General features: G+C 36.1%; 1 protein-coding gene across 2 annotated transcripts; it reads right to left on the bottom strand.

Annotated features, from left to right (window-relative positions):
• Nucleotides 1–512: 512 nt before the first annotated feature.
• Nucleotides 513–15,416, bottom strand: LOC140985320 (U-box domain-containing protein 33-like). 2 transcript variants are annotated; one of them, XM_073453144.1, is made up of 9 exons: nucleotides 14,943–15,416; nucleotides 14,403–14,524; nucleotides 14,030–14,151; nucleotides 7,759–7,863; nucleotides 7,096–7,564; nucleotides 6,835–6,972; nucleotides 5,059–5,589; nucleotides 3,250–4,008; nucleotides 514–944 (listed from the first exon to the last, which is right to left on the bottom strand). In XM_073453144.1, exons 1-9 carry the CDS (start codon nucleotides 15,229–15,231, stop codon nucleotides 762–764), a joined length of 2,718 nt encoding a protein of 905 aa, XP_073309245.1. In that variant the 5' UTR covers nucleotides 15,232–15,416; the 3' UTR covers nucleotides 514–761. The 2 variants fall into 2 exon arrangements, with proteins under 2 accessions (XP_073309246.1, XP_073309245.1); XM_073453145.1 differs by lacking the exon at nucleotides 3,250–4,008 and having other exon boundaries at nucleotides 513–944.
• Nucleotides 15,417–15,768: the final 352 nt, after the last annotated feature.

Raw genomic sequence — 15,768 nt, 5'->3', positions numbered from 1 at the left:
CCTAGTTCGAAAATTTTATTTTTTAAAAAAATTATAATTAATAAATATTGCCTATATTTTTATATAATGTATGTTTAAAAAAATATTTATTGTATATTTATATCATAAATTTTCATAATTTAATATTTATGTTGAACTTTTTTATTTTTTAAACAATTGTTTATTGATTTAGTAAATATACTTTATTTTTCTATAATTAGACTTTCAAATTTAAATCATATATACGAGAGAGATTTTATTATTATGTGTTTAAATTAAAATATTATTTTTTTTTAATTTTATTTAATTTTCTTTAAAAAATTTAAAAAAAATTCTAAATCGGGTTGATTTGGGTTCGAGTTGAGAGTTTTCGGGTTGGCTCGGGTTTGGGTTAGGCAATTTTTGAATAGTACTATTGTTCAATCCGACCCAACCTACCCGAATTGACATCCTTACTAGCAAGCGATCAATTCTACATAAATAATTTAGATGTCATCTTCCCGTTATGTAGGACAAATAGCTGAAATAAGATATATAATAACAAGACAATCTCAAAAGTTTATTTCAGTCTTCAACAATTTTTTCTTTACATTCAAAAGATGATGAAATCTAGTTGCACTTCGGTCCCAAATATATTACATTACATTTCTTACATCTGAATCCAAGGCGCTATGACACTCAAAATTATGTCTGCTGTCTTCTGTCATGTTTTATAAATTTCCAACATTTTTCCTATCAATCACAGAAGCTTATGCCAAAAAAGCAAGAATCTTTACAGTGCTTCAATGTTGGTGCAGCCACTCTTGTATTGCTGATCGGAGAGCATGATTAGGCACGACGTTGTTGTGCGGCAGCTTGAGGTTTGTCATGGGGGATGTATCGTGACCACTCTCCAGCCAACCTTTGAGTGCTTCCGCCTCGTAAGTGAACCCATCAGCTGCAACCACCGGATCTTGCATGATTTCCTGCAAATCCCAATGTATCTATGTTACAGAACTAATATATATTTGGCTTTGAATACACTTTACGAACATAGAGAGGACATTTACTCGCTGTCGGAGGCGGACTGAAACACCTTGAAGAGGCGTGTTGTATATATATCTTATTAATAGCGATCTATTTCCATAAGCTCGAGTTTTTCTACTTGCTGATAAATTCAACAATTACCAAAAAAAATTGAGGTGGAAATCCCAGTATGCTAATGTGCAAGAGCGACTTTATGGGATTGTTGTTAGAGTAGATGTCCTGTAAGCTAACTGTTGGCTAGGGAATTTATTGACTCAGTTGTAATAAACAATCTTTATTTTAATATATTTTACTTTTTAATGGTTTTGTTGTACTTTATCTGTATACCCATGCAAGCAGCATAGATAAAGTCTTTGATTATGCTTTAACACAAATGAATCGTAATTCGATGTTGATACTCATTTGTAAACACTGCATATTCTAAATTCGTTCCTAGTCGATTCAGCCGCCTAAAACAGGGATAAAGGTCGTTCGAGCTCGAGGCTAGCATCTGTGATGTTGTGTACTGCGTTTCTTGGTAAGGGCATAGAGATGTCCAAACATACAGATGGGTAGTCATATGATGATTATACTGAACAACCCTCCGTCGGACTTTCCAAGTGGTTATCATTCATCGAGAGGATAAGTCCGTGGTTATGATTGTACACCATTAGTCCTTACGACCCGGGACAACACTGAGGCTCTATATGCTAGGGTTGTGCTTTGACTCGTTTACCGGCTCCAGGAGAGTCATCAGTTGGCGAGGTTGGGTATAGTTGCGACACATATAGGAGCCAGTGCATTGTAGTCGGGGATTCACCGCTCACCTACGGGTGTGGATATCCTATGTGATCTGATGTAATAATAGTGCATGGAATCTCTGGCCAGAGTATGAGATGTACGTTAGAGAAAGAGTTCTCCAATAGTACACGCGATGCCAATATTATAGTTGTCACATAGTTATCGAATTAATATGCAACCCTCGATGAACCAATGGTTGCAGATTCGATCGGGATATATGGGATGAAGGGACCGTACTGTACGTTAATCATAATCGACTGGTTCTTGTAGGCACCATCAGCGATACCTAGGGGATCATGGGACGATGCTACTAGACGCTGTTACCATGATCCGATGGGTGCAATCAGAAATGAGTTCTGACATTCTTGATCAAGGTGTTGATGAAAAGAATGGGGCTAACTAGGGTAAGCCCGAATAAGAATAAGTGTTATTCTGAATCACAAAGAGTTGTGAACCTATAGCTAGCTGTATCCCTGAACCATTGAGGGTCACACAAGTACTGGATCATTTATTCCCGTTGAGAGAATAAATTCAAGTAGTTGAATTTATATATTATAGTAAATTCAAGGAGTTGAATTTATGAGATAATAAATTCAAGAAGTTGAATTTATGAAATATGGAGAGAATAAATTCAAAGTGTTGAATTTATAAAACTTGAGATACTAATTTATTAAACTCAAAAGTTGAGTTTATTGAATATTAAATTTTGGAGGTAATAAAATTCAAGGAGTTGAATTTATAATAAATTCAAATGTTGAATTTATAAATGATTTAAATTAAATGTAATGGGTGTATGTATTATGGGCTTGTAAGAGTACAAGACCAACATACAAATTATTAAGGTTTTTAATTGAACTTTAAAAGATTAATTAATTAATTAAACTAGTTGGACTAGAATAATTAATTGATTAAGCCCATTAAGTAATTAATTTATTAATGGGCCCTAAGCTTCTATATATGTGTATTAGGCTTAGGGTTGATAAGAATTCATTCATAATTTTTCTAAGAACCTCTCCTCTCCTCTCAAAAGAATTTCGATCACCTTGAAGTAAATAGTTTGAGCCGTATCTCAAATATTTTCTTCTACGCAAAATCTCTTCCATATTTTCTAGTGCAAATTGGAAGATGAATAAATCATCTAGTCGTGGACCTGATTAGAAGGAAACAAGCTTTTGAAGAAAGTTCGTAGGGATTTCATCAAGAGCTATCTCCGCTAAACCCGGAATAGTTGGAGCCATGTGATTAATTCACCTAAGGTATGAAATTCCAAAGCCCTATGAATGTTTATGATAAAACCATACGAGTGCCCAAATATAAACATATTTTGATTGTCAAAATAAAATAAAAATTTAAACTTCCGCTGCGTTTGGGCACATAGAAAACCGAGATCCAACAATTGTACCCTGTTATTCAAGAACTCAGCCACTAATGGAGGAATATTAGAAAACTAAAAATTATACCAACCTGAAAGATGGGGCAAACAAAATAGGATGGAATCGGGCTATATTCTTCGGAACCAACCCGAAAAGATGAAGCACCGCTGGACACTGTCATTGGCTCGAGAACCCTCCACACCTCAGTATAAAGATCAGGCCGACCCTTACGGTTCATGTCAGCACAACTTATAGCCAGGTGAGCTAACTGTTTTGCCTGCACAAATGGCCAATCCCCAGCTGTTGAATCCAGCAAATTATTCAAATTCTCCTGATCTAATGCATACTGAACTTCTTTAACTATTCCTAATCCTGGTCTTCCAGTTAACAGCCGTAATAAAATGATACCAAATGAATATACATCCGACTTTGAAGTGATCTCTCCTGTTGCAAGAAACTCAGGGTCCATGTACACCAAAGTCCCCTTTGGATCAGTTCTGCAAAATAGTGTATTGTTGCCCGAAAGTTCCTCTCGTGGGAGAATACGACATATTCCAAAATCGCCAAGTTTGCTGACAAAGTTGGCATCAAGTAAAATATTAGCAGGTTTCAGATCACCATGGATGACTCCCCGGGGGCGGCAAGAATGTAAAAAGATGAGAGCAGAGCATAACTCGGTAGCAATACGGATTCTAGTTTGCCATTTCAATGGTGGCGTATTGTTCTTGCAGTTGAGACGATCTTCGAGGCTACCATTTGGAAGATACTCGTAAATGAGAGCCCAAGTTTCTGGGCAGGCTCCTATCAAAGTGACAATATTCGGATGCCTCAACTTGCTCAAGATATTTACCTATGTAAAATTATGAGAAGTAATATGTAACAATTCAATCGGCATGAAGATTATAACTTTTGCATGGCAAGACGTGGGTAATGGAATTTAAAGAGTAAAATGCCAACAAGAAGGTTCCAAAAAATCCCCACTGGAAACATGGTTAACTAGTCCTTTTTTGTGTATAAAACACATTCAAACAGAGATTAGCCAACAGATATTAGCCCGTATCAGGAGGTTAGCCCACAATACCAGCATAGCCAAGATATTTTCCAATAAATAGAAGGGAGTCAACCGGAACATCTGAAATGTTAAAGGGCTTTGTTATGCAGAGCAGCATAAACCTTTTATCAAAATCTAATATGGGTTATGGTATTATGACATTTGGTGTTATACATAGAACACCCCTTTCTCATATCAAATATGAACAGAAAATTTTAGCAGAATACAAGTCGCGCTTAAGAATCACATTTTACATTCAGATCTTCTATGTTTGGTAATAGTTTAAAAGAGCTACACTTTTGGCCGAACTACTCAGGCAAACCTCAAGTCAAGAAACTCACAAACCTAAAGGTGTGATATTACACACGCCAGATATAGCTACATGATGATTTGATAAAAATATATCGCTACATTTGGTAAAATTGGGAAGTGAAAATGAACGTCGAAAGAATTCGTTCTAAGGCTCTTTACCATAACTTCCAACAAATGGAAGAAAAGGATTAGAGCGATCAAACCCCAACTGCACAAGAAAGAGTGTGGTGGGATGAAGAAGCATTTTTTAATAAAAATGTCTCTTACAAAAGTTGATGTTTAGTCGGGCTTTTATAACTTCATAAGAACTTTAACATGTCGATCAAGAACCCCAAATATTATGGCTTTAGAGCTTCAGTGTCAGCTCTTATTCAAATATTCTTTTTAAAGAACAAATTCTAGATGCAGCCTTTTTCTCAAAACAAAAAAACACATAAAAATCCCAAGTAAACAAAGATTTTTTTAAAACTTAAATGCTTCCATCTAAATCACAGAATTTGACTGGTGGTGAGTAAGACTCTTGGTCTAACGACTTACCTCCTGTTCAAATTCAAGAGGCCCTTGCAGGCTATCCGGATGCAGCATCTTTATTGCAACTTGAGTGTTCCGAAGCTTCCCTTTATAAATACATCCATAACCTCCTTCACCAATCTTCGTCATTTGGTTAAAGTAGTCTGTTGCCTCTTCAATTTCTGAAAATGAAAATTCAGAGAAGAACTGGGATACAGATGAGCTCGACGCCTCCTCAGATTGGTTTTTCCTAAGCTCCTCAGCTACCCTCAGAGCATGATCTAGCTTGACTTGCAAGTCATCTCTTTCCGTCTTGTATTTTTGCAATAGGCCAACAGCTGAGAACATTTTTCCTTTCAACTCCTTCACCATCTTATCAGAATTTGCATTTTGATGTTCCAGGGAGGATTGCTGTTCTTGGGCGGATCTGAGCTCTTCTGAGACTTCACCTAGTTGGCGTTTTATGATTTCAATTTCTAACCTACCTCGTGCTAAATTTTCTTCAATCTCTCTCCTGTGTCTTAGCTCCTTGGTATACATGGCTTCAGATACCTTGGCCTATAATTTGAATACAATAACATTAGGTATATAGTCATGTAATTCATGGTCAAATATTAGAACACCAGGTAGAAAACTACTGCAAAAGGGATGATAAAAATTTGGTTACCAAACCGAAAATACCAAACTTATCCAAATTTTTGATATGGTATGATATCGATACTGAAATATTCGGTACGTTAACGATATGAAATTTGAAATTTTTGAATATACCGAAATAATTTTTATAATTAAAAAATATATAATATTTTTAAATAATAAAGTTAAATTTTTAAAAAATATAAGGTATTTTTTTGTATAAAACGATATATATCGATATCGTATCTATTTTAACTTCTGTTTGGACTCATCATATTGGAATAGTCCAAATTAAAGTTCAGTGAAGCAATTCGAATCATAGTTGATAATTTAAACTGTTGAGAAGTCTTATCTCTGTAGCTTAACCTTACAGCTAGCTAGAAGACTGGCTGCTGAGCATCGACTTGTTGAAAAGCTTACAGGCTTCAGAAATCACATGACCTCAGACATTGTTACAAAGATATCAGATGAAGAAATCGCACATGTTGCAGTTGAAGTTTATTGATGTACATTGATATCTTGGATCTCCAGACACATGTCGCGGTTGGTGTTTATTGTTTTGATGTATTTGTTTTGTATATATCTTTCCTGGTCTCTTTGACCGTCTTGAGGGATTTGTTTAGTATTGATAATCACTGGCCTTGGAACTATAAGAGAATGAATTTTTTTATATATACTTTCGGTATGACGGTATTTTACCGAAAGTCGGTAGAGTAATGGTATCATTTTTCTCATACCGATATTTTCGATACGATATCTGAAATTTCTATACGATATACTGTACCGACCACCTCTAAACAATACAAACTCTAAAAGACAAGGGTAGACTCCGAATTCTAAAATAGTGGAGTTGACATAGGGCTAGGGGCGATTTAGTATATCTAAGGGGGCGAAACTTATATAATGGAAAAATATTTTCAATTTAAAAGTGGAAAAAAAGAGATAATCTTAGGTAAATAAGCTACGATTTGAGCAATCTGTCAATCTAAATGCAGTGGGATTTAGCAAGCAAGTACATTGAGGGACCAATATTGTATACCAACCATAAGCAACATCTTACAAAGAGAGAATATAGAAACATTGATGCATATTTCTGTATGATGGTTCAATTCCTTATAGTTAAAAAAGAAATGGACACAAACAAAGGATAAGTGGTTGAAATGTTACTCTGTGAATTGCATCAATGGCATCCTTTTCAGCATTCTTCAGTCTAATTGATTCATCAGACACTTCTCTCTGAGAACTTTCTGCTTCAGCTAAAAATTGCTCAAGCTTCACATGAAGTTCATCATTCATATTCTCTTCCTGATTAAGTTTATCAACCAATGAATATAGATACAAAAAAGCATTAAATGTACTGTAAAGAAACCATGGTTTGATCATATTTTCCTGGTGAATTATGAGTCATTATATAACAAAAAAACTCACTTTCAGTGGTGGTGATGTACTTGTTTTTGCATTGGAATTGGGTGCTGCAGAGGAGTGACGATAATCTCTGTTAGTATGCTCAAACATAGGAAACTCAGAACCAAGTACACTCCCCTCCCTATTTGGAAATGACACTAAGGGCGAATCCTCATTTATTTCACTGGAGGACGATGAAACACATGACTCTACTGGAGGGCTACTCCTCGAAACACTGTCCGAATCAATGGTCCCTTCTGGATTGCTACGCAGAGAAGCACCTCCAGAGCCGGAGGACAGTGCAGACGGTTGCTTCTGATGATGGACAGACTTGAACCTACGATAGTCCAGTAACGAACCCCATGAATTTACCCGACCCTTTTTCCTTTCTGTAACTGAGACCGATCTTAAGGCTGGTGTGGCCTCCATATTGGGACTTGCTTGAAAAGGTGGAGAATATTCCTCTCCAATAACACCCCCTAATTTACTTTCCCTGTATGAATTTAAATAACAGAATAATTCATCAAAGATGATGGTAATACGTCTTATCAATTAGAAATCAAGTGCTGCAAAATATTTTCCCCGTTAGTCAATGAAGTTTGGAGTCGGATATAATCTACTTCTATATAGTTTCAAATGGAAATTCAGAAAGAGCAGAGAGTATGATAGTTACTGCGTATGGCGCACCTGTTATGTATAAGGTTTCCTTTGCATACAAACCAAATTTGACAGAAAGGAGGTGCTTCTCGGCTCACGTGGATTGCTTTCCTGGACCTGGGTCTCGTCATTTTGCTGCAAGGTTTAACAAAATGGTAAAAAGCCGCGTTGATGGAGTAGGCATAGGAGGATCAAGTGAGTATATGTTAGTGTGCAGAGAAACACGAAGCCACATCAGTAGCACTCATGAGTCGCACTAGAAAGTGGGCAAGCAGAAAATATAGATTTTGAACCCAATCATTAAGTGCAACATATGATATGCTAATCATCCTCTATGTTGCGTGGATATAGGTACGGAGATCATATATATATAAATTTAGTATTAAAATTGTAGAGATATAAATATTTATATAAATATACTGTATGTAAATATATATAATGTACATCTTCAGTGTAATAAACTAAAAAGAAAAAAAGTTAAATTTTTTTGCAGAAATGTGTCCGAAAACGAGCCACGATTTTCGTCATAATTCCATCAACCCCCTAACACGATCCACAACTAACATTGGTCTTGCATGGTAGTTTTTGGGCACCTGCTGCCAAATACTCCACCAATATGCGCATGTATAGCTTGGATATTATTATATTAATCCCGAACCTACACCCCAATTTCCGGTTTACTCATGAATGGAGAGGTTACAACTATTGTTAAATCATCTTCGTATACTCGAGATTTCTTCTCTATCTACAAATCAAACCACCCTTGGTACACATCCAGCAGACAAAACCACACTAACAGTCCCTTGGGTCAAACTTAATACCTTTTCGTCACAATCTCAGCCGCGAGCAACGCTCTACAGCAACTCAACTACCATTTACTCCACATTCAAGCATATTGCAAAATTAGATAACTTGCTAGGAAAATTCTGTTTAATTAGATGACTTTTAAACCAACGGTTGACTAATAAATTTATTGACTCAGATGCAATTAAAAGTCTTTATTGTAATATAGTTTACATTTCATGGTTTCATTTTGCTTTATCTATATACTCATGCAATCGGCATAGATAAAGTTATTGATTATACTTTAATACAAATGAATCGTAATTCTATCTTGAAACTCATTTGTAAACACTGTATATTCTAAATTCGTTCTTACTCGATTCAGCCTCCTAAAAACAAGTATAAAGGTCGCTTGAGCTTGAGACTAACATCTGTGATGTTGTGTACTGTGTTTCATGGTAAAGACATAGAGATGTCCAATCATGTAGATGTATATGTTAGGTGAGGTGTGGGTCCCACACATTAAATAAAATAAAAAAGTGCTTTCTCACGATCCCACATCGAAAAAATTATAAAGTTGGACGAGGGAATTAGTTATAAATAGAGCTCAATTCCTTCAGTTATTGTATCCAAAATCAAAAGCTTTTCAGTTTTGATAAAAAGAGAGTGCATAGAAAAAGAGTGTATTTTTTTCTTGAGTACGGGAATTCTCATTGTGTGAGTTAGAGAAATTATTTTCTCGGTATACTCGAGTTGGGAGTGAGAAATATTGAGTGTATTGGTGTATACACTTGTTGTAATATTTCTTCCAGTTATAAAAGTTGCAGTAGCTCCGTGGACGTAGCCTAACTTGGGTGAACCACGTAAATTTTTGTGTTATTGTTGATTATTTTATTCCGCATTTTTGGGTAGTATTATCATCGTGATCGGCATCGCTTCGGTGTAATTCCCCAACAACTGGTATCAGTTCCTTATTGTGAAAATTCTTAAGAATTCTGAGTATGCTTTGTAGTTGCAGCTTTGTCTGATCTTCCAAATCATAAAATTTTTTTAGATTTTTTGCTAAGGCTAGAGAAGTGATGGCCGGAAATGATGGATCGGGACCGGGAATCAACAAGTTCTACGGCACAGATTTTACGTTCTGGCGACTACAAATTATTGATTCTTTGTATAGCAAAAACTTGCATCAACCTCTATCTGGAAAGAAGCGGGAAAAATGGATGATGATGACTGGAAGCTTCTTGACCGACAAGTGTTAGGTACGATTGACCCTAACGAAGAACGTGTCATATAACGTGGCGGAGGCAAAAACAACGGAGGAGATGATGTCCATTTTGTCGGACATGTACGAAAATTGATTATTTTATTCCGCATTTTTGTGTACTATTATCATCGTGATCGACATCGCTTCGGTGTAATTCCCCAACAGGGTAATCATATGATGATTGTACCAAACAACTCTCTCTTGAACTTTCCAAGTGGTTACCATTCATCGAGAGAAAAAGTCCACAGTTGTGATTGTATATGATTAGTCATTACGACCCGAGACAACACTGATGCTCTACATACTAGTATTGTGCTTTGACTCGTTTACCAACTCCGCGAGGGTCACAAGGTGGCGAAGTTGAGTGCAATTGAGACGTGTGTAGAAGCCAATGCATTGTAGTCGGGAATTCACCGCTCACCTACGAGTGTGGATATCCTACGTGATTTAACGAAATAATAGTGCATGAAATCTCTTGCAAGAGTGTGAGATGTACATTAGGGAAGGAATTCTCTAGTTGTGCATGCGATGACACCATGAATATTTCATGATTGTATCACATAGCTATCGAATCTAATATGCTGCTAGACGCTCTTACCATGATTCGATGGCTTTAATCAAAAATTGATTTCTAACATTCTCATGATCAAATGTTGGTGCATGAAATGAGGCAAATTAGTATAAACCCGAATAAAAGAAAATGTCCTGAATCACAAAGAGTTGTGAACGCACAGTTAGCTGTATCCCTGAACCATTGAGAGTCACACAAGCATTGAATCATTTGTTCCCGTTGAAAGAATAAATTCAAGAAGTTGAATTTGTATAAAATTATGATATAGTAAATTCAAAGAGTTGAATTTATGATAATTAAAATTTGGAGAGAATAAATTCAAGGAGTTGTATTTATAAAATTTGAGAATTTAAATTATTGAACTGAAATATTGAGCTTATTAAAAATTAATTAATTGTAGTGGGAGAATGCATAATGTGCTTGTAGGAGTATAAGTCCAACATGCAAATTAATTAAAGTTTTAATAGACTTTAATATATTAATTAATTAAACTAGTTAGACTAGTCTAACTAGTTAGACTAGTCTAACTAATTAATCAAGCACATTAATGTTAATTAAGTAACCCTTGACCCATAATTAAGGAAATTAAGCCAAGGATACACTTTTAAGCAGGAGACAAAGAACCTTAGCTTGCACTCTTGGTTTTTTAAAAATCCCCTCCCTCAAGCTCTCCAAAATTTCGACCAACCTCAAGAAAAATAAGGGTTTGAGCCGTCTCTCGATTTTTGATCTCCAACGAAAAAAATCTCTTCTAAATTTCTAGTGCAGTTTAGAAGATGAAAAATTGTTCTAGTCGTGGACTTGATAGGAGAATTGAATAAAGAATTTCAAGAAGAACGTTCGTGGGGAATACTACAAGAGCTATATCCGCTAACCCCATAATAGTTGAAGCCGAGTGAATTATTCACTAAAGGTAAATTTATTTACACTCTATGAATGTTCTTAGTGTTTAAACCATACGAGTATCCAAAGGCAATGTTTGAATGTCAAAATAAAATTTTAAAACTTCCGCTGCGTTTTGGACACGAGAAAACTGATTACCCGACAATTAATTCGTCTAGACTACTTACGAACAGGTAACAACTACCTTCCACAATGGTGTGTGAAGCTACATCCTTAGTTACCAGAATATGTATTGCAAGTAATAAAACAATTACAAAGTAATTACATAAATTAGAAAGGTTACTTTTGTTAGAGTAGGTGTCCGGCAAGCCAACTTGTAGATCGGGCTTTATTAACTCTAATGTAAAACAATCTTGATTTTAATAATATTTTACGATTTTATTCGATTATGACATTATACTTTATCTGTATACCCATGCAAGCTGCACAGATAAAGTCCTTGAATATACAATAGGTACCATGAGGTCTGCGTCGCAACGTAAGATCATGAAACTCATTAGGAAGTGTACTGTATATTCTAAACAGGTTCCTAGTCGAATCAGCCGCCTAAAACAAGGATAAAGGTCGCTCGAGCACGAGACTATCATCTGTGATGTAAACGCCATGTTTCATTGACAAGGGCATGGAGATGTCCATTCACACAGATGGGTGATCATATGATGATGCACTGAACAACCCTCCCTCGGACTGTCCAAGTGGTTCCCACTTATCGAGTGGAATAGTCCGCAGTTATGGTTGTACACCATTAGTCCTTTGACCCAGGACAATGTAGAGGCTATACGTTCTAGTATGCACTTTGATCCGTTTACCGACTCCATTGAGGGTCATCAGGTAGCGAGGTTGGGTGTAGTTTCGAAATACATAGGAGCAAATACATTGTAGTCGGGGATTCACCGTTCGCCTACGGGTTGAGATATCCTTTGTGATCTGATGAGTTAATAGTGCAAGGAGTCTCTGGCCAGAGCAAGAAATGTGATTTAGGGAAATGTCTTTTCCTAGTTGCACATACCATGCCACTATTAGTACTCAAGATAAATCGCATCGTTATCGAATTCATATGCAACTCTCGATATACCAATGGTTGCGGATTCGATTGGGATATATGTGTTGAAGGGACCGTACTGTACGCTAACCATGACTAAAGGTTCTTGCAGGCACTATCAGTGATACCTAGGGGATCATGAGGCGATGCTACTAGACGCTCTTACCATGATCCGATGGGTACGATCAGAAATGAGTTCTGACATTCTTGATCAATGAGTTGATGAAAAGAATGGGGTTAACTAGGATAAACCCGAATAAGAATAAATGTTATTATGAATCACATGGAGATGTGAACTCACGGCTAGCCGTATCCCTGAACCATTGAGGTTCACACAAATATCGGAATCTGTGTTCCCGTTGAGATAGTCAAATTTCAAGGAGTTGGAATTTGGCGACTATAGTTTGATGGAGATCAAACAAGAAGCTTATAAAGGAGTTTATGAGCTGATTCCATAGGATGGAAGAGGTGGAAGTTAGCATGATTGCCCAATAAGGAAGGAGAGTGGAACTGCCTATTTTGTGAAGGAGTTCGCTAAAACTTGCAGCTACCAAATATGGTAACTGTCATATATGGTAAGTTCTAAATTTGGTAAGTGAAAATTTTGATCTTCGAACTTTTCGATTTTCATTATATGAACAAGATTTGTATCTTGGTACATCGGCGCTTTCGGATCGTCGATCGAGGTTATAATGAGTTCGGAATCATTTTTTTAGTGAATTTTGAATTTATTAATTAAATGATTGTGCTAGTAGTGGTGACTACTAAAATACACAAATTCCCATAAATATTCTAGAGGAGTCTAGAATTTAAATTAACCAATGAGTTAAGTTTATAAATTAAATAATATTTATTTAATTTAATACACATATACATATATATATTTTATAAGGTCATATAAAATATGTGTATATGATATTATTATATCATGTATTATTAAAGGTTAATAAATACATTATATATTAATTATATGAGAGTTTAAATATAATGAAATTATTAGAGTCCTTGTGGGAGAATAACTCCTAATTAGATTAGAAGTCTCAATCTATATATACACCACTAGGATTCATAATACAAACATTATTTTTTGCACACAAAACAAAACAAAAATCTCTCCTTTCCTTGACAAGAAACACACGGCCATCACCAATTTTGGGAAGAAAATTTTGCCCAAATAAAGAAATTGGATTTGCTTAAATTATTGATTAAGAATCAATAATTATTAGGCTAATTATGGATTAAGAATAAATAAGATTTATTCAAAAATCCTCTTCAATTTTTCTCCTTGAAACTTTCGGCCACCATGAGTTTCTTGTGAAAAAATTTTCGGCTACCTTGTGTCCTTCCACCGCCGCACCGACGCCGTTGCACCGTCTCCGGATTTCGGAAATTCGGAGGCTACAGTCTTAACGCATAAATCGTTTGGATTTTCTAGTGCAAACCAAACGAGGAAAACAGTATCTGATCGTGGACCTAATTAGACGATCAAAGGAGAAGAGTCGTTCGTAGAGATTTACAATAAGGACTATCTCCGCGTAAAAATCGTAATAGTTTTGAGTCCAAGCGTTAAGAACGCAAAGGTATAATTCTAAACACTCTATGAATGGTTTTAAACACATGACTCCCAAGAACAAAATTTTTAAACTTACGCTGCGTCTTGGGTACGGTGCGAGAATACGATGTCCAACAACTTTTTTGTCATTCGCACTAAGAAATCACAAATTTTATGATACTGTACCTAGAATAAAATTTATTTGCTGCAGCTCCCATGACTAGGCACTTAATACCATGATCGTGTATGAGCTGCACAATACCCTTCTCAGGAGACTCCATCTCTATACATAGTTTCTCAGCTCGTGCCTGCATAAGAAACAACATGAATTATTTCAAAAGGAATGAAAATCGAGTAGGGAGGATTAAACTGCAACTAAAGTAGAACCAAAGTTTGGAATTTTACGTAGAAAAGGATTAAAGAAAGGTCTATGAATACATCTCCCTTGGCTGTTACATGTTCATATTGCGAGTGTGAGAGATTACTATGACAGAGTAACATAATAACTGGAGAATACAATGAAATTGCCTGGAAATATTTCAGGAAAAAAGGTCATTACCCCTACTCTCTCACAAGCTCGAATATATTTGTCCAAAGTCTTCTGCATCTGTTGTGTCTCATCTTCATGATATGCTCTCACTTGTTCTTCTTCCAGAAGGCTTATTGGCATTGTTGTACCCACTGTAAACCAAAAAGAGACATACTTAAAATTACAGAAATCAACACAAAACATCTTACAACAAGATTTCTCAAGAAAGTCACAATTAATATGATAGCCATAGACCGGGATGTATTAAAAAAAATAATCAAACTTAATATGCGTTTTTTTAAAATGTTCCTAGTTTCCTGGATAAATGCGCACGCAACCACAATATATTCATTAATCTTAAACAGAACGACTCCATCATTCATAATTTCTGACAAAGAAATAATAATCAAGATTCAAGCCAGTCAATGATAGGTAATTTTCACACAAATAATTAATAATCACACACAAGATCATGAAAATGAATCAAAATCCCATGACCAAAGACGAAAATAACATAAAAGAAAAACTAAAGCCAATACGTAATTCACTACTGATAATCACGGCACTAACTCATGGGTATTTTCTGGGCAGGTTGATGAACATGAAGTACACAGATTTTCATCCCTTTACAATTATCAACTGCATACGTCAAAACTGAACCACCCTCCTTCACATCTTTTCCCAGAGCCACAAACAAAACTCCTTCCTCCACCACTGCAGACGGCGGCGCTACAGTCTCCACCTCTGCAATGTCACCAAGGCCACTGATCCTGCCGACACTCTCCAAATTCATCCGAGTAATATCGATCTCTGAGCACCTTAATCTTCTGGTGGGCAGTGGAAGTTCCACCACAGCCATATCAAGAACCCTTTAACATCAAACTTCAGCTAATTTTCCACCCATTAGCGGAATCCGAAAAAGGATATGCCATGGAAATTTTAATCTTGGTAGGTGGATGGCTGTTTCTGCAAAAGGGTTTGTTTGTCTTGTGGTATATAGCGTTATACGGCAACTACTATTATGGACAGGGAGCTTTAAGATGACCAAATTTCACTACAAGAAAAAAGGCCTACGACAACGGTTTTTTCCCGTTGTTGTAGGCCTTTTAAAACCGTTGTTAGAAGCCTGTGGTTAAAGGGTGTTCTCAAAGATAACGGTGAAAAACCGTTGTCGTAGACGTCTAAAGATGACGGTGAAAAACCGTTGTCGTAGGTATACAAAACCGTTGTTAAAGGTGATGTGGTTAAAGAATTCGCTAAAAGACTTACAATTTGCGACGGTTTTTAAACAACCGTCGCAAATAAATTTGCGACGGAAATCATCGTTACCCGTCGCTAAAATTAGCGACGGTCGTAATTAAAATAGTCGCTAAAGAGCGACGGTTTTATACACCGT

This window comes from Primulina huaijiensis, chromosome 9 (assembly GCF_012295235.1).
Source record: "Primulina huaijiensis isolate GDHJ02 chromosome 9, ASM1229523v2, whole genome shotgun sequence".
NCBI lineage: Eukaryota > Viridiplantae > Streptophyta > Magnoliopsida > Lamiales > Gesneriaceae > Primulina > Primulina huaijiensis.
Note: the sequence above shows the minus strand (reverse complement) of the source record. Positions and strands in the feature narration are given on the sequence as shown.

What these genes read in the sequence shown, in the direction of transcription:
- LOC140985320 (XM_073453144.1), bottom strand. Translation starts at nt 15,231, where the DNA reads ATGGCTGTGGTGGAACTTCCACTGCCCACCAGAAGATTAAGGTGCTCA. An exon ending in TGCCCAGAAAATACCCATGA is followed by an intron (nt 14,525 to 14,942) that starts GTTAGTGCCGTG and finishes TTTGGTTTACAG; the next exon opens with TGGGTACAACAATGCCAATA. An exon ending in CCATTGATGCAATTCACAGA is followed by an intron (nt 5,590 to 6,834) that starts GTAACATTTCAA and finishes TTCAAATTATAG; the next exon opens with GCCAAGGTATCTGAAGCCAT.